We start from the raw sequence: 24529 nt of genomic DNA on the forward strand, positions 1-24529 counted from the left end.
ACCTTTGGGCAAATGTGCAAGGACAGAGTGTTGCATCAGAATAAAATGTGTCCTTGTTTGCATACACTGCTCCAGTTTACTAAATCCACACGCTCAGCTTTTTGGTACATGGGCTACATCTGCCAAATTTAGGACCCCATCTACTCTCCAAACTCAGGTAAAACTCCCACCAACTTCAATGGGAGTGTTGCATGTGTCCTGAGAGCAGGCTAGAGCCCCATTTACACCTTAACCCCATTTTTTCTAATTCCAGTATTTACAGGGTTGCCAGGCATCCAGTTTTCAACCGAGTACCCAGTCAAAACGGACCCTGGTGGCTCCAGTCAGCACTGCTGACCAGGCTGTTAAAAGTCTGGTTGGCGGCGCAGCAGGACAGGCAAGGTCCCATCCCTACCTGGCTCCGCGCAGCTATCGGAAGCGGCGACATGTCCCTCTAGCTGGGGGGTGGTCAGGGGGTTCCGTGCACTGCCCCCACCCTGAGTGCCAACTCTGCAGCTCCCATTGGCCAGGAGACCCCAGGCCACACCTGCACCTAGGAACTTGAGGGACATGCCAGGCGCTTCCCGGAGGCATCGGAGTTAAGCACCACCTGGAGCCCGAACCCCCTCCCACGCCCCAACTCCCTGTCCCACTCTGAGCCCCCTCCTGCATCCAAACTCCCTCCCAGAGCCCGCACCCCTCCCACACCCCAACTCCTTGGCCCCAGCCTGGAGTCCCCTCCTGCCCCCCAAACTCCTCATCCCCAGCCCCACACCAGAGCCTGCACCCCCATCCAGAGCCTTCACCCCCTCCCACACCCCAATCCCCTGCTTCAGCCCAGAGTCCCCTCCTACACTCCAAATCCCTCGGCCCCACTCCCCAGCCCAGAGCCCCCTCCTACAACCCAAGCTCCTGCCCCAGCCTGGTGAAAATGAGTGACTGAGCAAAGATGGGGAAGAGCGAGCGACAGAGGGAGGGGGGATGGACTGAGTGGGGGCTGGGGCTTCAGAGAAGGGTGTTTGGTTTTCAGCAATTAGAAAGTTGGCAACCCTAAGTATTTAGTGTTTACCAAGCAGTTTCAAATCTGAATAAAAAATTTCCCTGTGACCATTTTGCCTGGTGTTGCTGGCATTTGCCCTACAAATAAGATGGGCAGGGGAACGTAGTACAGTGACATTTCTTGGAGCTATGTTAAACTCTCCACTTCTATGAGTGGAGGGTCTAAGGATCAAGCAGTTCCTTGCCTGGAGAGGACCATTGCTCCTCCCTTCTCCTGACCCCACCAAAGTCCCTCTTTGAGGTCTTCAACCAGGCTTCTCTTATGGAAAAATCCTATAGAATTTAATATTAAATTAGAACCTTTGAGTAACTTTTGTGGTACAGGAATCATGGGTGAAATCTGGCCCCATTGAAGTCAGTGTGAGTCTTGCCATTGACTTTAATGGACTCTGGATTTCACCCCAATGCTTTGCATGAGTTTGTACAGTACATAGCACAATGGGGCTGCAGTCTGCAATATAAATAGCAGAGCTGGATCAATTTTTTCATTCGAAATATTTCTCTGAGAAAAAAATTCTTCTTTTTGTTGTTGTCAAAATGGAAGTGTCCATGGAAAAAGGCGGTTTTCTCAAAAAAAAAGATTATGGAAACAAAGCATTTTCTGCGCAGGTCTAATAAACGGTCAATAAGAACAACAACCTGTTACAGATAGGCTGACCACCCATCCCAAATTAGGCAGAACAGGCCCAAAATGCAGGAATATGCACTCAAGGTTCTTTGAGTGGTCCTTATAGAATTTAATAGCGAATTATATGTTTGCTATAGAGTTCTATAGATTGAAAACAAAACAAGACAATCCCGCCACACGCTGTACTATGGTTAACACTTTCTATTCAATTCCATGGAACCTCATGGGTTTCATGTCTCTCAAACTCTATAGGATTACTCCATAAGGGTCAGGATCTTGTGTGCAGGGAGGTGGCAAATTGCTGGATATGTGTCAGGGTGAGGAGTAGGAAGATCTTGTCAATACTTATGGTAATAAGCAGTGTGGTAAAAACCTGGATATAAAGTGGGTCTGAACTAGGGTTATACTTCTTAATCAGAAGACAAGACGCAGCACCGTCCCCACCCCCCACTGCCTAATCAATCCCTTGGAACTTTTATGGGTAAGTTACTGGTAGTAACTTACTGGGTTTTCCCCTCCATTCTGTAGGTTTTGTAGGCATCATGCTCAGAGGAGTCTGGAAAGCTGGAAGTCAGCACGGAAGTGTATAACCCTCACATTGATTTCCATATATCACATGTGAATCCAAATTCTTCAGAGGTTCGACTGCTTTGTGGGGCTGAACTCCCTGTTTCTTCTTCAGGGTGGGAAAGTGATAACATGGTGCTGGGTCATTATCTGTCTGAAGGACTACTAATTCCTTGTGAATCTCTGTCATTTCAGTTTTTCTGAGAATGTGTTTAGAAGATTAATCACATGATTTTGTTTCATAAACCTTAAGCTGTCATGATAAAATCTGCTTGCGAGTAGTTCAGTGTCATGTTTGCTGCTTCCAGAGAAAATAGCTTTTTTTTTTTAAACTGAGGATTTTTTTTGCTTAACATGCTTTCAAAAAATGTATTTTCTGGAAAGTAACACCACACTACTTTCAAACTAAGTAAAAGTTGGGCCAAACTTCCTTCAGATAAGCGCACACAACTTCCATTGGCTGTGGTGGGAGTTCTTCCTGCTTATGTGAGAGTAATGTTTGGCTTGAAGTTCCTTCTGGCTACAACAGAAGCTAATACAACAAGTTAATTCTTTCTACAGTACAAAACCTCTTCCAGGAAACAACACTGAACAGTAAGAGATAGCTGAAGAATAAGAGACCTGTTTCCCTACTACTTATTGGTGAATCTTTAGCATTTTTCAAATTCAATTCTGAACATAAGTTATTGACTGAGAAATGAGAAATCAGTCAAGTCTCTGACAAGTCTGTGTATTTATAAGTAAGGCTACGTTTTAGTCGGGTATTTTTAGTAAAAGTCATGGACAGGTCACAGGCAGTAAACAAAAATTCACAACCAGTGACCTGTCCATGATTTTTACTATAAACACTTGACTAAAGCTTGGGGGGTGGGTGGCTCAGGAGAGTGGCCCTGGGACATGGTGGGTGCTGGGGAGTGGGTCATGGCCTCGGGGAGTGCTGTGGGTGCTGGCAGGGGCGTGGCCCAGGGTGGAGCTGCAGGTGCTGGTGGGCGGGGAAGAGTAACATCCTGGGGGGTGCCATGGGTGCTCAGGGCGGGAGTCGTGGCCTGGGGGGCGCTGCAGGTGCTGTGTGTGGGGGGGTTGATGGGGCTGGGGCAGGCACCAGCTCCTAACTCCACGTGCTGCATCCACTGTGCCCCAAACCCTGCTTCTGGAGCTCCCATTATCTGGGAACCGTGGCCAATGGGAGCTGTGGGGGTGGTGCCTGCGGGCAGAGGCAGCACGTGGAGCTAGGAACTGAGGGAGGGGAGTTGCTGTTGCCTTCCAGGGAGCCTCCCCCCCCTTCCCCAGGTAAGCACCGCCCCACCCCCCCAGCCCTGAGCCCCCTCACACCCAAACTCCTGCTGCTAAGGGGCGGAGGGGCCCAAGACTGCCCCAGCAGAGCTGGTGCGCCTGACCTGGGTGGCTGCCTGAGCTGCTCAGGTGGCCCCCGGGCCAGGCGCACCAGCTGCTGCAGAAGTCACAGAGGTCACGGAAAGTCATGGAATCCGTGACCTCTGACAAACCCAAAGCCTTATTTATAGGAAATTCAAAGATATTTGAAAAGACAATGCCCATGTCCATTAATTAATGTTATTGGGAAATAATATGTTTTTTCATTCATTCATTAGAGAATAATTCATTTCTTCATTAAACAATATGTAAGATTTTTAAAGATTTATTGTTTTACTCCCTGTCATCCTTTTGACTTATGCCCTGCACATCTCACTGTTTGTCATGTATTAAGTGTTGCTTATTTTAAATGATGAAATATTGAGATTTTGTTATCTGAAAAGTTCTTCTGCCTCTTAGGATGTTTAAGGGCCCATTCTCCAGTCCTTACTCAGCTAAACTCTTATTGGAATCAATGAGAATGTTGTCTGAGTAAGGGTTGCAGGACTGTGCCTTTAGTTACTTGGAAAAGGTGGTACATTCACAATAAAGGGATATCACTTGCCCAGACAGGCATGTTGTTTCCTCACTTCCAAACCCAGGCTTTTCTACAAATATCCAGGTGCATAGTAACTTAGACCTGCCACTCCCCCATCCCTGGCAGCTGTATCCTGTGCAAGTTAAAAGCCCAATTCTGAACCCTTATTCTAGTGAGTAATTCTTAGTCACACAAGAAGTCTAACTTGGGATAAAGGTCTGATTCACAGGAGTGCAGGCAAGAAACTTCAGCTTGATTTCCTGACCCCAGTTACATGATCTGGGTCAGGGATCCAAAAGTCAATACTCTTGTTACATGACAAGGTTCACTGACTGATGCCAGGGGCTGCTATTAAAACATTGAATTCAATGGTGTTACTTATTTGAGCAAGCATTACTCACAGGAGTAAACATTGCAGGATCAAGTCCTAAGTGACGCACATATACAAAATAAGCATCTGCTAGTTTTATCCCTGTCACTTTAACTTGACCGGCTAACTTGAAAGCAAAATAAAGACTAAGGGCTGGTCTACCCTGAAAACTTACACCAGCATAGCTACGTCACTCAGGGATATGAAAAATCCACCCCCCTGAAAGAAATAGTTGTGCCGAACTAACCTCTGGTGCAAACAATGCTAGAATTCTTCTGTTGACCAAGCTACAGCCTCTCAGGGAGGTGGATTAACTACAGAGATGGGAGAACCCATCCCATCACTGGAGTGAGTGTCTACACTGAAGCACTACAACAGTGCAGCTGCAAAACTGCAGCTATGCTGCTGTAGCGTTTTAAGTGTAGATGTAACCTAAGGGGGAGCTTTGTCTCTAACTTGTGTTGCCCTACTCATGTGGAAACTACAAACTGCCTTGGCTTCATTAGGATTTTGCTTTCAAGTTAGTTAAACCCTTTTTTTTTCTAGTGAAGGTGCAACCTTATTTTATGAAAGCTGAGATTCTGGTGCACAAGTTAGCAATCTGGGGTAGGTGCTGTTATGGTGTAGTGTCCCACACCAGTCCATTCCAAGCCCTTATTTGGGACTCACCTGTACTTTTTGGAATCTGTTTATATAAATGCAAAATCGTACAGATCCCTGTGATTTGTAGGACTCTGTCAGTCAATAACCACCTGCATGTCTGTGGCAGGATTTAACATGTGTTAGTTCATTGTTCCCAAATAGAGAACAGACTTCATAATTAATTAATTTATTTAAAATATTCTCTTCATCAAGACTAACAGCAACTGAAACACATCACACACCTATATAGGTGCAATCCAAGCCCAATAGAAGGTAGTCCTGGCCCCCTGAAAGAATACCTCTTGTTCTGCCCCAGCAGTCTCTGTGCTTTTGGTGGAAAGCCCTCAACTCTGGAATGTTTAGTTCAGCAAGGCCAGAGTTTATTAGCCCTTCAACTAACACTGCTGGGCCTGCCTGTTCATTGTGGCAATGGGTAAAATCAAGGCCTTGATGTTGAAGTTTTTAAATTGATTGTGCATGCAATATTTTTTTATAGAAACTATGCTTAAGGATAATCTCTGCCATCAGATCCAAGGCTACTCTCCAGTTTTTACTTGTAAGTAGTAATACTTAGCACGTTATATTTTCAAAGCATTTTGCAAGCATGAACTTACTTATCCTCATGTCACCCTTGTGTGAAAGATAAATAATCTGAAGTCTGGAAGCAGCTTCTTTGCTTATCTTACAAACTCCGGGAATCCTGCTTTCCAGCTCCAAAAAGGTCTCCAAACCAGGCGTGTTTTGGCCTAAAGAGTAAGTATGAACAAGTTTGAAATTAAATGAAAATCATTTTACAAATGGCCCTTAGGACTATTAGTTGTGCATTTTAGCCTTTTCAGATATCTAGCTAATGGAACTGTCTGTCTTCAAGTCTGTCTTCACAGCTCTAGCAGTATCAGGAGCAAATATTTTGCTTATTTCAGTTTTACTATTTAATAGACACTTATCCCAAGTGCTAGGCACTCAGATAGGAGCTTCAAACTGATCCAAAATGGAGGGAGAAGCATAAACAATATGACAGCAGATCCCATCCAATACAAAGCCAGACACTTAGCATGAAAATAAACCCACCCCTACACTCTGACCGCTCAGCATCCCAAAACTCCGCACCAAACAAATGGGCTTTTCATATGATCCTAGGGTGGCCAGATGTCCTGATTTTATAGACAGTCCCGATATTTGGGGCTTTTTCTTATATAAGCACCTACTATCCCCCACCCCGTATCAATTTTCACACTTGCAATCTGGTCATCCTAGCAGATCCTGAAGTCAGCAGACTGGAGGGCTTTCAGAATAAAAGTGGACATTAATTTTATAGTTGATGGCCCCTCAAGAGAAAGCTCTGCCAACAAGAACCAAGTTAGTTCCAGCTCAGCCATCTCCACTAATTGTAACAATGTTGCACAGGAGAGAGCTGGCCTATCAGATAGGCTAGTCCCAGGCAATTTAGGCATGTATAAGTCATCACCAATACCATAAACTCTTTCAAAACAGGTCAGTAAGCACTGGTGTCATTCTCACAGCGAGCTGTTTAGCTTAACAAATGGGTCAGCAGTAGCTCAGCTTCTAAACTGAGTTAAGGTGGGTGACCTTGTCTAGAGTACATTTTAATAATCTAATCTTGTTGTGAGAAAGGGAAGGTTAGCATTCAAAAGAGAAAGTCACAAGCACTGAGCCTAAACACAGTTGGGAAAAAAACATTGCACCTATTTGATCATCCAAAAGCTACAGGGAATCTACCCGGACACTCAAAATATTAATTTTGATAACATATGATGGATATACACCACCAACCAATGGTGTGTAGAAGATCGTAGTTCTGTTTTTGTGAGGATTTAGCAATTTCAGCATTTGGCTTTGTTCTGAATGAAAACGAACTGAAAATTTTGAAGTTTTATGAAGGAAAATTCTGAGGGGTGGGGGGGGAATCATGTTGGGGCAATCAAAAGGTTTTGTTCCAACAAAATAGTTTTTTATTTCAACTTTATTTTGTATTATACAAAATTTAAAAATATTCAAAACAAAAAGTTGTATCCAAATGAAAAATTGAAATATTTAATTTAAAAAAAGTCACCATTGTCAGAACTCTTTTTTTCCTGGTTTTCTTCCAAAAATAAAAATCTGGCAAAATCAGCCCAATTTCACAAATCATTTTTATTTCAATGGAACCACATACTCTGACAGAATATGGTCCATTAGCATTTCTCCATCCAGCTCTAGATATCTGAGAAGGCTAAAATGCATAACCAATAGTCCTAAGAGTCATTTGTAAAATGATTTTCACTTAATTTCAGACTTGTTCAGACTTACTCTTTAGGCCAAAACATGCCTGGTTTTGGAGACCTTTTTGGAGCTGGAGAGCAAGATTCCTGGAATTTGTATGATAAGCAAAGAGGCTGCTTCTCCATTTCCTTTGGTTGCTTCTCCCAGCCCACCATTATCACCTTAGTATTTAAGGTTTAACCTGCTTAATCAACATAGTCTTATCTATGCACCAATTTCACTTAGACAGTGAGGGCAGTCAATCATCCTGTCTGCACTAGATGATAAAGGAGTGTGACAGCAGCCTACTGAAAATATCTGACTCTTTGGGCTTGTCTTCACTTAGCATGGATTGACGCTGTGGCGATCAATCCACCGGGGGTCGATTTAGCGTGTCTAGTGAAGACCTGCTCTCCCGTCGACTCCAGTACTCCGCCGGAACGAAGAGCATAAGGTAAGTAGATGGGAGAGTTTCTCCCATCAACCCAGCACGGTGTAGACACCTCAATAAGTTGACCTAAGGTACAAGTTGCGTAACGTAGGTTGACTTTACCCTGTAGTGTAGACTGCCCTGGCCTGCCCTGCCCTGGTTCTCCTCACTAACTCTCCTCATAGACATATTGAATAAGATGGGTGAGGACACAGACCATAGACCGCCCTTAGGACAAAAAAAGCAATTGACCAACACTAGTATGGACTCTCAGGGCTTGTCTACGCTTATTGGCGGATCGATGAGTGGCGATCGATACTTTGGTGGTCGATTTAGTGGGTCTTAGACCCACTAAATTGACCGCAGATCAATCTCCCATTGACTCCTGTACTCCACCAGATTGAGATGAATAGGGGGAGTTGACAGGAGAGTGTCTCCCATCGACATCGTATAGTGTGGATCCCGCGGTAAGTATATCTAATCTACGTCGACTTGAGTTATGCTATTCATGTAACTCAAATTGCGTAGCTTAGATCGACTTTTCCCTGTATTGTAGACAAGGCCTCAGAGAAAATTAATAAATCACTTAATATATGTTATGTACATAGATTGATCCTTTATGTTGGCTTCGTGTTCAGATAATATTCTATCTGTGAACAATAAACATTGATGTGCAGGACATTTTTTAGGAATTAGTAACTGGCTAGGAAGAGTTATTGGTTCTGGTACAGTTAAAATCATTAACTGATAACTAAACCCCAGGAAATGCCCTGCATCAGGATCATTCATAATTGCTATTATAACATTTTGACCATCTTTGTACTTTCCCTGGGTTACTTATTATTTGCCCTTTTCCCTTTCATTTTATGACCCATTCCATTCTGTTTATTATCCCAGTATGTAAAACTGCTAGCTTTACTACAAGTATGGAATGGTGTACAAAACCTGCTTTCTAGTTCAATGCAAGAACTACGCATATGGCAAGAACACAAATGGAAAAGTAATACATCAGGGTAGTCAAATGGGTGGAAATAAAACTCTGCTTACAGCCAGGCTTGCCTACTTGGATCTTCGTGAAAGCAAAGACTGCATACCAGGGAAATTAGGCTGCCCCTGTTCTGTGCAGACCACCACAACAAATTTGCACTTATGCAAGCAGATCTTCAAAAGGACAGAACTTGTCAGGAACAGTGAAGTGTCAGAAAACTGTTTCCCTACAGGGTGACTTTTTTTACTTATAACAAAATGACTGTTAAAGGACCCACATCTTTACTTGAGGTTGTGTGCCTTGATCTACTCCTTGCTGATTAGGCCTCATCTGGAATATTGTGTCCGGTTCTGGGCGTCACATTTCAGGAAAGATGTGGATAAATTGGAGAGAGTCCAGAGAAGAGCAACAAAAATGATTAAAGGTCTAGAAAACATGACCGATGAGGGAAGATTGAAAAAATTGGGGTTGTTTAGTCTAGAGAAGAGAAGACTGAGAGGGGACATAACAGTTTTCAATTACGTAAAAGGTTGTTACAAGGAGGAGGGAGAAGAATTGGTTTTCTTAACCTCTGAGGATAGGACAAGGGTAGGGGCCACCAAATGAAATTAATGGGCAAACAAATAAAAGGAAGTTCTTCACACAGCACACAGTCAACCTGTGGAGTTCCTTGCCTGAGGAGATTGTGAAGGCTAGGTCTATAACAGGATTTAAAAGAGAACTAGATAAATTCATGGAGGTTAAGTCCATTAATGGCTATTAGCCAGGACGGGTAAGGAATGGTGTCCCTAGCCTCTATTTGTCAGAGAGTGGAGATGGATGGCAGGAGAGAGATCACTTGATCATTACCTGTTAGGTTCACTTCCTCTGGGGCACCTGGCATAGGCCACTGTTGGCAGACAGGATACTGGGCTGGATGGACCTTTGGTCTGACCCAATATGGCCATTCTTATGTTCTTATGTTCTTAAGAAGCAATGGGCTTGAATTGCAGCAATGGTGGTTTAGGTTGGACATTAGGAAAAACTTCCTAATTGTCAGGGTGGGTAAGCACTGGAATAAATTACCTAGGGAGGTTGTGGAGTCTCCATCATTGGAGATTTTTAAGAGCAGGTTAGACAAACACCTGTCAGGAATGGTCTAGATAAGACTTAGTCCTGCCACGAGTGCAGGGGACTGGACTAGGGGACCTCTCAAGGTCCCTTCCAGTTCTATGATTCTATGATAATGAACCTCAGCAAATACTGACTAGTATATTCCAAATGAATGCTATTCAAAGTCTGTTTTCTATTTTCCTGCTATTGTCAACTAATAACACCTTCAAAAAGAAAAGCCATGTCCTTGTACGTCAGGATGTGGAAAACGCTACTGTATTGACAAGTCCCAGTCCATCTGAAAATGTTAGCAGTATCACAGATTAACATATGGACTATCCATTCTTGTGTGTTTGTCTTGTTTTTCAATTATTCTTTCAATACTTTCAGCATCTTTCTGATCTTTTCTCATTATGGATTTGGCTCTGCAATCCTTACATTGAGTAGCACTTCCTCATGCTAGTAGTCCCAGTGAATCTCAACAAATGCTGAATTCCAAATTAGCCCTTTTTGAACAATGTAACACTATCAATCTACTCCATTCATTTGGAATGTACCAATCAGCTCTGTCATTATGAGAGCACCTCTACTGCCATTGTAATCCGTCACTAGCAGAAGCAATTAAAAACAAAAATTGTGCTACAGACTCAAGACCTGCCTTGTCCTTAGGATGTTAAGCACTACAGGAGGTTTCAAAAGAAATGCTGGGATTTGTATTGCATTGCAATATACTTTACAGTAAATTAATGTTAAACAAGTAAAAAAAATAGTTTTCCCCCTAGCAAAGAATAAATTGATTGTTTTGTGTTCTAGTGTGTGTTTAAAATAATCCTGACAAAACAATGAACACTCTTTTTACTGTAAACAACTGTAAATGACAATAATATATTGGACCTGTTAATGGACTGTGCATATTAATTAATATATTTTATGCATTGAGTTTATAAATTTATCTGATTTCTACTGTACTAGATTTTCATGTTAGAATGAATACAGTAAAAAGCTTTCAGATCAGCCCAACAGGCTAATGAATTCATCTCTTGGAAAACCATTGCACATATTGTCAGTATTGTTCAGATTAGCATTTCATTTTTAGCATAAAGCAGTGATGTATGATAGCATAAAGTATGATTCCCTATACTTTTCTTTCAGTGTATATAATAAATGTGCTTATCAAATGTTCTGGACACTTGCACATCAATTATATAAGCAATAGTTGGGCCAAGGTTAAGCAAACGAAACCTTCCCAAATCTTTTCAATGAAACCCCTCCTACCAGCAGGGAGAAACTAGTTAATGGTTTTCTACTGGCTGAAAAGCAGGCACATATACAGATACCATTACCTTGACCCCAGTTTTGCTTGCTGCTGATCAGTTATTTATGAAAAAAATCACAAGCAAATAGATCCCAGAAACTGAAACTGAAGCGAATGCCAGTCTCAGTATAGACAGCAGTGGCAGAATACATCTTAATGTTATTGCCTTTACTTGAGTCTAAACTTGCTTCATAAATGAAGAAAGATTTATTTGACAAGAGTGGGATCTCACTAATTTGCACTAATTACTCAGACACGTTAAACTATTTCATTTTGAAAATTGGCAAGTAAGGAATGAAGTCCAAAACCATCTCCCATTAAAGTCAACGGAGAGTTGGATCAGGTCATAATGTTTTATTCAAGCAGTTTGGGCTGGGAGCTGTGTAGATATGCAGTGGGAAAGGGGAAAGCATCCTCCTCCTTCCCCAAATTCATGGAGAAGTTCCACAGCCATTCCAGGGAGGCTGCTTCAGCCTAATGACTGAAGTAAACCTGCACTTCTCTAAGGTACTCCCCCTGAGACACACACACACACATGCACCCCGCAGAGGAGGACTGGATGATTCATTTAGTATGCCCATCCTCCAGCCTTGGCCTTACCTCCGCCCAGCCCACCTTTGCTCCATCACCCCATTTATTCTGCCATGTATGGAGCTTGCACACACAAACCTGCCCTACCCAGCTCCCTCCTTACCACAGAACCAGTTCCATTGCTAACTTACGCCCCACAGTTGGGGTGGAAGGGCTGTATTTGCCCTCAGAGTAGGTCTACATTGAAAAAAATTCTCATGTTAGAAATCAGTTAGAAAGCACAACTACCTAACACATTTCTTAATATGACTGTCCTGTGATTATTCACAACGGGTGTGTCCTCACTGTACTCTGTACCTCAAATTAATTGGCAATCAATTAACTCAAGGTACAGAAGTTAGCAAAGATGAGCCCACTAAGAGCTAAGTTATGTTTAACATTCCGCTGGTTAACATGTTACAGTGCACTTTCCCCAAGTGAATAAACAATATAAAAAGCAAGAACCCTGCAGCACAAAACATTCTTTGTCACTTGCCAGGGTATATCTCACGTAATCATTTCTCTGCCATTGCAGAGGCCTCCACCACTAGTGCATCGGGGTCCCTTCAATTCTCTGCCTGTGGTACGTAATCATCTAATCTCTGTGGGTTTGTAGTACTTTGGTCTTTTTAATTTTGGTTGTTCAGGTTGGTGTGCAGGTGCTGGATGGTGTTGGAAGCCTTTGATGTGCAGGAAGTTGGACTGAATGATCTGGGTGGCTATAAATTCTATGACTCTATGTCTCTAGTTTATTTGCCAAGTGCAGTTTTGATTTGATTAGTTATGACAGTACTTTGACGTGCTCTCTATTAAGTGCTCTGCAATGTATTTTGTAGAAATCATGGTGTCTTAGTAAGTGGTGTCTGAAATGCTCCTAATAAGATCTACAGTCCCATAATTAATTACTGTAGTGCTCTGCTATTAAATCTTAGCTAAAAATGGGAAGAAGCCATCATTTTTGTGTGGTGATCATAGAGTTTGCAGATTAGTGAAGTGTGAATTACCACAGCTTGGCTATTTCTCACTGGAAAGGACCTATTTTAAGAATGTGTTTTCTAGTGTAAACTTGCCATTAACAACATAAGAATGGTCATACTGGGTCAGACCAATGGTCCATCTAGCCCAGTATCTTGACAGTGGCCGGGAACAGTTGCTTCAGAGGGAATGAACAGAACAGAGCAATTTTTCAGGGATCCATCACTTGTCATCCAGTCCCAACTTTTGGGCACTACTATGTTTGTATATGACACAAACAGACCCCTATCATTTCTTGTCAGGTAATAAAGCAAGGAAAGTTGAGATGTGCCAAATAACAACATACAAAAGCCTGGATTTGTAGGTTAAACAGTATCATTCTCTCTGAAGTTTCATGAAGTGCACTGTGATCAAACCAAAAAGGAAGAGAAATTGTTAACATTAATGCCATAAGACCAAGCACAGCTATGGCATTTGGCTTCCTCACATGTTGCAGACTTGACATTACCTAGCAACCAGCGTTGGTCTGGAATATCACCGCAATAAGAGCAACGTCCTCATTGCCATCAAGAAAAGGTATCGCACTTGTATTCTTACAAATGATGACACAGTGTGAATGAGGCTTGTCATTGGAAAAAAGCTATCAAGTTCCCAGTGATGGATGTTAGTCACTAGCACACAGACTCCAAGTACCAAATATGTATGGGAAGCATCAACCACAGCACTGACGCTGCCAGCACCACGGGCTGACCAAAACCCAATTTCTCATGGGTTATATGAGCTAGTGTCTGCTGAGGAATGGAAAAATGGGGGCATTGTGACATGACCTTTGAAAATATCCACTCACAAAAGACAGAATCCATCCACAGAATTAGCTTAATAGGAAGCACCCACAGGTCAAAATAAGTTAAGACTCTTCTAGACAGATGACGCAGATGGGGATAAACTGATCAAAGGGAGGTCACTAAAACACAACATAGAAACTAACAGATTAATTTTTTTCCTTAGCAACAGAAAGGTATTAACTAATACCTTGACTTGCACCAAGAAGAGAAAATGGAACAAGTCCATAGCCTGGGTATTATGGCACTGATTCAGCAAAGCATCTAAGCATGTGCTAAAGTCCCACTGAAATCAAATTAAAGTTAAGCATATGTTTAAGTACTTTGTTGACTTGGGGTGCTAACATCTCTCAAGAGATGATCTGCTGCATTTTTTTACTAGCTGACGCTTCCAAGTACTTTTCAAGGGTATCACGAAGTAAAGCATTTTGCAGCCTTGAGGATATAACAAGATGGCTCACTATGCAGAAGTCTGCAAAAGAGGAATAGTGACAGTCTCCAGGCCGAAAATTAGGTGAAAAGAGACATTGTGTGCCATCAGTGTCTCCTTGAGATCCAAAAGCAGCAACGAAGATGATATAACCCCAAGGTTGAAATGCCAGATATACACCTCCAAGAGTTGGTGCATTCTGAACCATGCACCCTTTCCTGAAGCTGTGTCCCTCTGCCTATAAGCATCATTCCTGTCTCACCAAGGTTGAGCCTACAGCAGTTTGCTTCTGCTTCCCATTCTTAGACACTGTGAAGCAGGAAATCCATAGTGTATGGGTTTGTGGGGAGCCATCTCCTTTTGCAACTGTATACATGTATTGACCTTGAGGGTTCTATGGACGGAACTCTGCAGGAGTCGGCATCTGAGACTTCTTGGCACATGTCACAAACACAAAGGAAGACAAGGTGTAAACATGATGGGAGGGCTCAGACTGCAAAGCCTGGAGGAAGTTTCGTTCTCATGTGTTGTTCATATTTTCCTTCCTTGCTCATGGAGTTGAGCGTGGTACATTTTATTAGTGCCCCCGTTGCAGTGCACTGAATTAAGGGAGCTATTTAGCTCTGCACCTTGGAACTGGCATCCGATGAAGTGAGCTGTAGCTCACGAAAGCTTATGCTCAAATAAATTTGTTAGTCTCTAAGGTGCCACAAGTACTCATTCACCTTGGAACTGATTCTGTAAATCAACTTCAGCAGGAATTTGTCTGTTCCAGACTGCAGAGTCAAGCCTGGGACTTGAATTCCAGCAAGGAGATTAGTTAGCACCGGTGATTAGCAGCTCTTCAAGACCACAAGGAACCTAGGGAGCTGGGCAACACTTTTTCCAGTGTAGAACCAGTTCCCGTCAGGAGCTACATAATTGCTAGTAGCAGCTAGTGCTGCCACACCGAGAGGGAAGTGGGGACAGTGACCCAGCTGGGGCTTTCCCTTTACCTCTGGGACCTGAACACCAGTGTGATATGGGAAAAGAATAGTCCACCCTTTCTTTACATCTTCTGGGTCCCAGTGTCATTAAAAGCTGGCATTTTGCTCTTTTGGTCTTGAACACCCAGGACAACCTCTGCAGGAGTTCCCTGCGCCTCTCAGATATCCAAGGGACTAGGAAGGTGGGTTTGGGTAAGGGGTCTGTGTTCTGTAGGGGATTTTAGGGGACCGGGGAGGAGGGGAAGTATTTGTGTGTATTGTCTAATACATTGGAAGAAGATGAGTGTATTGCAATCAAGTAACCTTGTGACAATTTTTGTAAATTTCATCTATCCACCCTTCAATTTCTCAACCTATTGTTTGTAGCTCTCAATTCTTGTGTCTTGTTCAGTATTAGAACTTAAGCTAGTTAGGGTAAGGAACGTGTCTGCCTATATGTTCTGCCAGGAGCCAGCACTCTGTAGATACTACAGGTAAAAATATTAAATCAAATTATCACTATTTTATAATAATAATATCCTTGCTCTTTTTTTCCCCAAATCAAATTCTTTTTCTTCCCAATATTCTGCTATTGTATTGCTAATTAATAGCAGAAAATGCCAGTTGCTTAAAAAATAATACTTTCATTACTCACTACCACATGAGTGGATTGTCTTTCCTAGCAGTTTTTCAGAGATTGTTGCTGATAGTCTTTGATTTTTTTTCTCCATTCTTGATCATGGTTTATAGATTCATAGATACTAAGGTCAGAAGGGACCATTCTGATCATCTAGTCCGACCTCCTGCACAGCGCAGGCCACAGAATCTCACCCACCCACTCCTATGAAAAACCTCACCCATGTCTGAGCTATTGAAGTCCTTAAATCATGGTTCAAAGACTTCAAGGAGCAGAGAAGCCTCCCTCAAGTCAACCATGCCCCATGCTACAGAGGAAGGCGAAAAACCTCCAGGGCCTCTCCAATCTGCCCTGGAGGAAAATTCCTTCCCGACCCCAAATATGGCAATCAGCTTAAACCCTGAGCATATGGGCAACATTCACCAGCCAGATACCCAGGAAAGAATTTTCTATAGTAACTCAGATCCCATCCATCTAATATCCCATCTCAGGGGATTTGGCCTATTTACCCTGAATATTTAAAGATCAATTACTTACCAAAATCCCATTATCCCATCATACCATCTCCTCCATAAACTTATCGAGTAGAAAAAAACAAAACAAAAAATGGTTCTTGACAGACCGTTGAGAGGTTTTTGGACAAGGGACAATTCTCTTGTTTGCAAACACTATGTGTATAGATTAATGATGTAAGCCGCAGAAAGAATGCAATATACATTGAAATAAAGTATATGAAAGAGTACATCAGAAGTATTTGTGTTGTTTAAACCAATCTAACGAAAATATAAAAGTTATATATTTGTTATATAAAATTTTCGGTGACTTGTAAAATTCTGTCATTTTAACCAAAATTTTGCTTTTTTTTTTTTTAAAAAAGTCAGTACAAAACTCCTGATGATTATATTTTGTATTTTAAGTCTCTATTTAGGTCTCTAGAGACTCAATGTCCTTGTGAGCATTTGTCTATCAGAAACAATTGTTTAACTATAGCCAAATTATAAGATGTTTTTTCCATAAAATCTTCTAAACAGCATGTAATCATATTTCTTTTAGAAAGTATAATTGTTTTCTACATAAGGAAGCCAAATTGAGCTTAGCAATTGTGGCAAGATATTAAGAGAACAATGTCTGGTATGATTTATGATATAATGTAGACACTGAACCAAAATACACGCCAACCACAATTCATGTACTTGGTCAAATGAGAGGGTCTTAAATATCACACTAGTCATGGGCTTTTGATTTTTAAAGCCACATCAAATAAATGAGGAAAATAAGTAAGAAAGAAATGTGCTAGGTTTGTTGATTTCATCACTTCATGGCTCTAATTCATTTGATATCTCTTTGTTTACAACACAGGGCTTTGCCTGTATCTTCTGAAGGTTCTCTCAAGTGACTTATCGCTGTGGTACAGGGCCTAAAATTAACTTGCACATGTCAAGAACCACAATACATACATAGAATGTTTTAAGGATATATTGTAATGCCTTGTTTACATGAGAGAAAATGACCATTCCAAGAACTAGAACTGGTTGAATTCTTTTCAGACAAAACATTTTTTTGCCTTTTATGGAATTTACAGGGGAAAACAGAATGGCTTTTTGGTAGTGAAAAATTTAATTAACCATTTCAATAATGATTTTGATAAAAATGTTGTGAAACACTGAGCAAAGAACAAAATGAGTCCACTTAAATACAAATGTCAGTATTTTTTGTGATTTTTTTTTTTTTGACCAGCTATACTAAAAACCACTCCAACCCCTAGGTTTTGCAGAACATCTCTTTCCCACACAAAGTTCTTCAGACACTTTATATGTGTTTCAAGAACTGCTCTGATGAGAATTTCTTTCAGACTATTTAAGGATTGGGTTGATCTAAGCCATTTCAGTCTAAACTGTTTTAGCATCAATGTGGAAATAGAGTAGCTGATATTATCAGCTCCCCACTACTACCCCACAATGCACCAGTGGTCTTTCAAAATCCATCATAATCCATTGCTGCTGGGAAGTGTGCTGGCAGTTTTGAGATAGGTATCCATTAGACATTGTAATGGCAACAGTTTAGAACAGGACACAGGACAAAACTGCAACTTGTTCTCAAACTGGATTAGAATGGCTAATATACATGCAGCATAGAAGCAGATCTCTGATAATTGATAAACTGAAGCTTTACTATATGAAATATAAACACTATTTATTTAAATATATTTTGACAGGTTAAATCTATAACAATGAAGACTGTTGCTGCGTTTACTTCTGGGATTATTATATTCCTGTTTTCTTTGGTGCAAAGGACCAGTGGACAATGTAAAGAAGCAGCTATAAAGTCAGAGATGAATGTGAGCATCAATTATCAGCTTCCTCATTTTATCACAGAAACGCCAATACAGAATATAGTTTTATATAAGCATCATATCTATATTGGAGCAGTCAACAAGATCTATGTCTTAAATGAAAACCTTCAGAACATTTCTGTGTACAAGACTGGACCCGTCCTGGAGAATCCTGATTGTGCACCATGTGAAGATTGCAAAGAGAGAGCCAATTTATCCAATAGTAGTTGGAAGGATAATGTCAACATGGCTCTGCTCCTAGAAACGTACTATGATGATCAGCTCATCAGCTGTGGTAGTGTAACTCGAGGTGTATGTCAACGTCACATCATTCACCCCAACAACCCTGCTGACATAGAAAGTGAAGTGCACTGCATGTACTCAAAGCAGAGGGATGGCGAGTCAGACAGCTGCCCTGACTGTGTTGTAAGCACTTTAGGAACCAAAGTTTTGGTGACCGAAAAGGACAGATTTGTAAACTTTTTTGTTGGGAATACTGTGAAGTCTTCATTTCAACCACAGCATGCACTACATTCAGTGTCGGTTAGAAGGTTAAAAGAAACCCAGGATGGTTTTGAGTTTCTCACAGATCATTCTTATATGGATATTCTCCCACAGTTCAGGGACTCTTATACCATTAAGTATGTCCATGCCTTTGAAAATGACCACTTCGTCTACTTCCTAACAGTCCAGCGTGAATCTCTTGACTCCCAGGTTTTTCACACAAGAATCATTCGTTTCTGCTCTTTTGATTCCGAGTTGCGCTCTTACATGGAGATGCCTCTTGAGTGCATTTTCACTGAAAAGCGGAGGAAGAGGTCAATTCGAAATGAGATATTTAATGTTCTGCAGGCTGCATATGTCAGTAAGCCAGGTGCAGTTCTGGCCCATGAAATGGGGCTTAGTGTGAACGATGACATTCTGTATGGTGTCTTTGCACAAAGCAAGCCGGACTCTTCGGAACCAACAAACAGATCTGCTGTCTGTGCAGTCTCTGTCCGAACAATCAATGAATTCTTCAACAAGATTGTAAACAAGCAAAACATGAAATGTCTTCAGCACTTTTATGGGAAAGATAGCAAATACTGTTTGAAAAGGGTAAGTGAAAATTACTTTGTCACATATAAATTTGGTACAGGATTCTTCCACCTGTTACTCACATTGATTACTCCATTACTGTGTGATTGTCCCATTGATTGCAGTAGTGAGATGCAAGTCTTTGCTGGCTAAGGCCCCTAATCATTTACAGGTTATTTGAACTGTCCATTTAAATAAGCAGTGATTAGCACAAGTTTGCCAATTATTCATCTTTGCAAAAAGCAATTACTGTAAATCGACTGCAGGAGTCAATGAGGGGCTTAAGGAGATAAAATAAAATATTAAAGGGACTGAAAAAATTCTTTTTAAAAAACAACTAATTTGTTTTCTGGTTTTGTGTGCTTTTGTTTCTAAGGATCATTAGGCTGTAGATGGAACAATGAGGGAATTTTATCTCCTGCTGTCATTAAAAGGGGTTCACTAATATCAGTCCTCTTGTGCATTGAGTCAACTCACAGAGAATGTTAAAGGTGAAATAAAGGTTTGGGGGTTTTTTGGTAGGAAAAAAAAATCTGTTTCATAATCTAAATCATTAAGGGCCAGATTGTGCTACCCTTACTCATGTTTCATACACAAACAGTCCCACTGAAGTCAGTTTAGTTAATTCAATCTGTAGGATTTCTCGTAGAGTGAAGTGCTGAATCTCACCCTACCCGAATACAGTCCCAGTCCTGCAGAGAGAACTAAGCAAATGTACTCTTGTCTCTGCAAATTTCTCTGTGAAGGATTGTGTCCTAAAGAAGTAACCTAGAAGCTCATTTTTTCTGAATGCAATGTAGGGTTTATTAGATAAATGGGAATCTGGGTAAGAGGAGTTTTTTGTGATAAATATTGTCTACCAAAAGATGCAACCTGAATTCAGATAATGAAGGATTCCATATCTTTACATCTATGCTTTCACAAATCTACTACATATTGAGGGTTTCCCTGATAGTGCTGGTGGCATCCCAAGCAATTAGAACAACAAAGAGGAAACAAAAGAAAAACCCCTCCTTCCTCTCTATTGAGTGGTCTGTGGTGATGTCAGCAGAAATATGGAATCCTGTATTCAGGACTGGACAAGAAGGATTTTACAAACAAAATATTTAAAATGTAGACATGTTTGTAACACATTCTGTTAAGGACCTGAGACCTTACAGGCTTTGCACAGTCCCTCCCAGATGGCAGCGGATGTTAGGCGTTCAGCACCCGGATGGGGCGAAGGTCACACTTGGCGAATCAATCACTGCACAGATCCTCTGGCATTTCCCTTGTGGCAGAGTCATGCTCCACTGTGGAGAGTCACCTAGCCATTGGGCTAGAATAATCTCTAAATAGGCTCCATTATGATTCTGCAGCCTTCAGTGAAGGATTCCTTGCCAGAGGTTCCCAGAACTGAGCTGAGATACTAGAGTTGCCACTTAGTGCTGGCACTGTGAACATGTCACATTCTATATTTTACTATTTTTCTTCCTAATTTTCAGGAAAATAAATACAGTTTAGAAAATTCTTAATATAGTAACTTCTGTTATCTTTTTCAAGTGCTTTGTCCTCGTCTTTTCTCAAACCTTAATATTTCTTCTTTATTTTTCATTTTGTGTTTCACTCTGAATATCCATTTTTATTCTCTGAAAATAGTTTTCTTCCTTATTCTCAGATTATTTATTGGGGGGGGGGGGTTAAGATCCTTTTGATCCTTTTATCTCATTCTCCTGTTACCCAGCCAAGCCTCTTAATAAGATGGTCTTTTCACAGCAAAGTGTCCCTTTAATATATTGATGGAATAATCTGTGAGTTTTCACATTCTAAGAATTTTTTTCCTGCTTCAAAATGCTTTCTAGGCTCTGCCACCGTTTTGCATATCTGAGCTGAATGTATTATGGCTACAGAGGGTTTATTACAGTTGCATGTTTCCAAGAAATGTCATCAGAATTGCAGATTTCTGCTCTTACTTCAGCTATATAACATTGATAAAGGATTGCTTCAAAAGGAGGAAAATGGGCCTGTGCCTTTTGTGCACCTTTATTTTGTATAAAGAAGGCTTGAATGTAGTTTTTTACCATGGAAATATCAAGACTGTCAAGATTAACATTCTTTTTTTGGTGGAGAACTCATTGGAAGGCTTAAATATCTATTGTGAGCTTTCTTGGCCCTGGATTGAAAGGGTAGGTGATTAGCAAAGGATTTTTAAAAACTGGGAGTATGCCCTTTCATTGCTTCATTATAATGTATAAAGAAGACATAAAAGGTTTTGGTTTGGTTTTAGGAGGGAAATAAAGGTCTTTTTTTCTCTTTTTTTTTTTTTCTTTTAATCTCAGAAATATCAAGAATGTCAAATCTCAGATTTTGCTGGAGAACCTCTGGGTGGTTTTAGGGATGTTTACTGTGAAGTTCAACACCTTAATTGAAGAGATTAGGAGTTTGAATATTTATCTTACGGTTTCCTTTATCCAGAGTGTTCTTTAATCACTCACGTTCAATAGGTTTCACGGTAGCAGCCACGTTAGTCTGTATCCGCAAAAAGAAAAGGAGTACTTGTGGCACCTTAGAGACTAATTTGTTAGTCTCTAAAATGCCACAAGTACTCCTTTTCTTTTTGAAGTTCAATAGGAAATTATAAAAACAAAAATCAAAGAGTTTTAAAAAGTCTGACTGAAAATCTCTTCCCCTGTCAATTACTCAGCTTTCATTTTCTTGACTCTTGTAATGTCACCATTTCACATATTTTTCCAGTCTAGAAGGACATAAATTTCTAATGTAAAAAACAAAAAGGGAAAAATTTCCTTTTAAAAACTCATCAAACAAAAGCACTTTTCAGGCGTTCTTTATGCGTCATAGAGAAATTTAAAAGGCCACAACCCAACTTTTCCCTTTTGTAGGTCACCTTTCACTTGTTATAAAACTTTGTGTAAACTATGACAATTTGTCATAGCTTATTTTGGCAGAATCAGAATGTTATTTTATGTAATTTAGCCAAAATGATGTCTCTCTTTAATGTTATGAGAGATGCAAACCACAGTCCTCTGATGCAAGAGAAAATGTACTGACTTCTACAGGATTAAATAATAAGAGAGTTCAAACAGTACTGCAGTAATGTTAGCAACATCCAAACCAAATGCTGCGTCTTTAGCACTCTTTTCAAGGCAATCCTACAATATATGATCATTTACAGTCAAAGGCTGATAGGTGATGGACAAATCACATTAGCAGAAAGTGTTGCAAGACACATTGCCTTTGTTTCTGTTAGGCTAACAGATAACCCTTTGAATGACTATTCCTCGTGCTTTTGTTGTTTGGTGTGAAGCAGTTGAAGCAAGAAATGGGCCCAAACAAGAACAAATTATCTGAAACTTTCCCTCTACCCTTCCTTCCCTAATTTGGGTGTTTGAATGAAAATGTTTCAACTCATCTCGGTTTGGTTGACAAAACTGGTTTTGGTTATAAAAGCCTGTCGGTTTTTACAAAACATGAATCAAAACTGGCTCCAGTTTTCCCTGTCTTTCAGGGAAGCTCATACAAGACCCAGCCCATTAAAGTCAGGCGTGCAGATCCACAGCTGGTATAAATCGTCATAGCCCTATTTAAGTCAATGGAAATATGACCTTGAACACCAGATGAGGATCTGCTCCAGTTTTGACATTGATTTCAATGGGAACAAGAGAGCAATCAGAATCAGTTTTGAATCAGAAATAAAAAAGTGGAGTAAAACTAAAGGTTTTCTAGTGCCTAAGCTAGGGCAAGAAGAGTACTGTGAAGTGTTTGCAAATCTCTCCTGGAGGTTTTCGAATCATTGCTCTGGCATCTCCTCATCCTCACCCGCTGTGGAAACTGGGTGTCGGTTTTAGTGGATTGAGCCTTAGTCACTGGTTCAAAATTAGTCATGTTCAGCTACTAAAATAGATGAAGATTCAGATCAAGAGCCAAATACTACTTGCCTTTCCTCACTTATGCACATAGTCCCAAGGTGCCTATCTAAGTTCTGACTTCAATGGGACTCCTTAGGTGGGTGAGATGAGCAGGTTTTGGGCTCAACAGGTACAGATGTATTCTACATTGTAATATTTTTACTGAGCAGTAAGCTTAGAATTTTTTTATTTAGAGTTTTTTCACATTGATTTTTTTTTATGTAGTAAACAATTGTGAGCCAATTTGGCTCTCAGTTACGTGGATCCAATTCCCATGGAGCCGTGCCTGTGGAACTGCAAGCAGAATTCAGCTCTAGATTTCCTGTGGCACAGGGATTCCTTTTGTTTTGTTTTTCCTGTGAGTTTTCAGATCCAAAGTTACTCCATACAGTGTCTTTGATCCAAAGCATGGTAAAGCACTTTGCAAACAAACAGAGAAACCATAGGCTGTTCTTTGTCACCAAATAACCTGGGATGTGGCCAGACAAACTGGTCACCACTCCTATCAAAGGAAGAGCACAGATAAAAATAATTTTGAAGGAAGGTGAAATGAAAACAAAGTGAAAAAGACAGTAAAATAAACATGCAGTGATGTTTCTTTATTACTGTTGCAAAGATGATAGATGAGTTAAATTGGGTTATGCTTATATTATAATGGAAGAAAATAATTGTGACCTTCCATCAGGAAACCACAAAGACCCTTATTGATCTGTCATCCTCAGGGTATGTCTAGTAATATTTAATAAAATAAACAGAGAAAAATAACTCTTTAGAGGCCCTGTAATCTCCCACACCATTTGGATTACAAATTTTTGGCAGAATTAAAAATAGCCCCACATCTCTGTGATTATAAAGGCTTGGAGGAGCTCATTTAAACAATCTCGCACAGTAAAGGAAATGGATTTTCTATTACAAGTAGAATATAATATGGGCTGAAATATTTCTCCTAAGAATCAGAAACTAGAGTCCTAATTTTTCATTAGTTGATGCTTTTGGAAATGCTATATATTAAAAAACATAAAAATATCATCTGAGATCCTCACTTGTGATGCTAAAAAGAACTGTGGGCATGTAACCTTCCTTAAGGTTGGTATACCACAGTAATCCAAATTAAAAAGCTGTAAAGGTTAAGGGCCTGATTGTACCCACTAAATCTATGCATAGAGGGTACTGGCGTATGCTGCAGCATCCCCTCTCGCCTTTACAGCATCTGTAGGGGTTCTCGGTAGGTCATCTGTTGGATGCGTAAACAGGATGTGACGGGGCAATGGGAAATTTACATTGTCCTCTAGGAAAACATGCTTAGCTCACGGCAGAAAGATAATACAGTGTAAAGGTGTATTATCTCTGTATGACAGGTTTCAGAGTAGCAGCCGTGTTAGTCTGTATTCGCAAAAAGAAAAGGAGTACTTGTGGCACCTTAGAGACTAACAAATTTATTAGAGCATAAGCTTTCGTGAGCTACAGCTCACTTCATCGGATGCATTTGATGGAAAAAACTGTACTTGTGGCACCTTAGAGACTAACAAATTTATTAGAGCATAAGCTTTCGTGA

The 24529-nt window shown here is 40.7% G+C and overlaps 1 protein-coding gene across 3 annotated transcripts in view; it reads left to right on the top strand.

Annotated features, from left to right (window-relative positions):
* The window catches only part of MET (MET proto-oncogene, receptor tyrosine kinase), a 127896-nt gene that overhangs the window by 12658 nt on the left and 90709 nt on the right, over window positions 1-24529 (top strand). For all 3 annotated transcript variants that reach the window (XR_006275284.1, XM_038384468.2, XM_038384498.2), the window contains exon 2: window positions 17876-19090. Coding sequence is in view for 2 of the 3 variants with exons in the window: in XM_038384468.2 (XP_038240396.1) it covers window positions 17891-19090 (1200 nt within the window). In the remaining variant the exon portion in view is untranslated. The remainder of the gene's footprint in view (window positions 1-17875; window positions 19091-24529) is intronic.

This window comes from Dermochelys coriacea, chromosome 1 (assembly GCF_009764565.3).
Source record: "Dermochelys coriacea isolate rDerCor1 chromosome 1, rDerCor1.pri.v4, whole genome shotgun sequence".
NCBI lineage: Eukaryota > Metazoa > Chordata > Testudines > Dermochelyidae > Dermochelys > Dermochelys coriacea.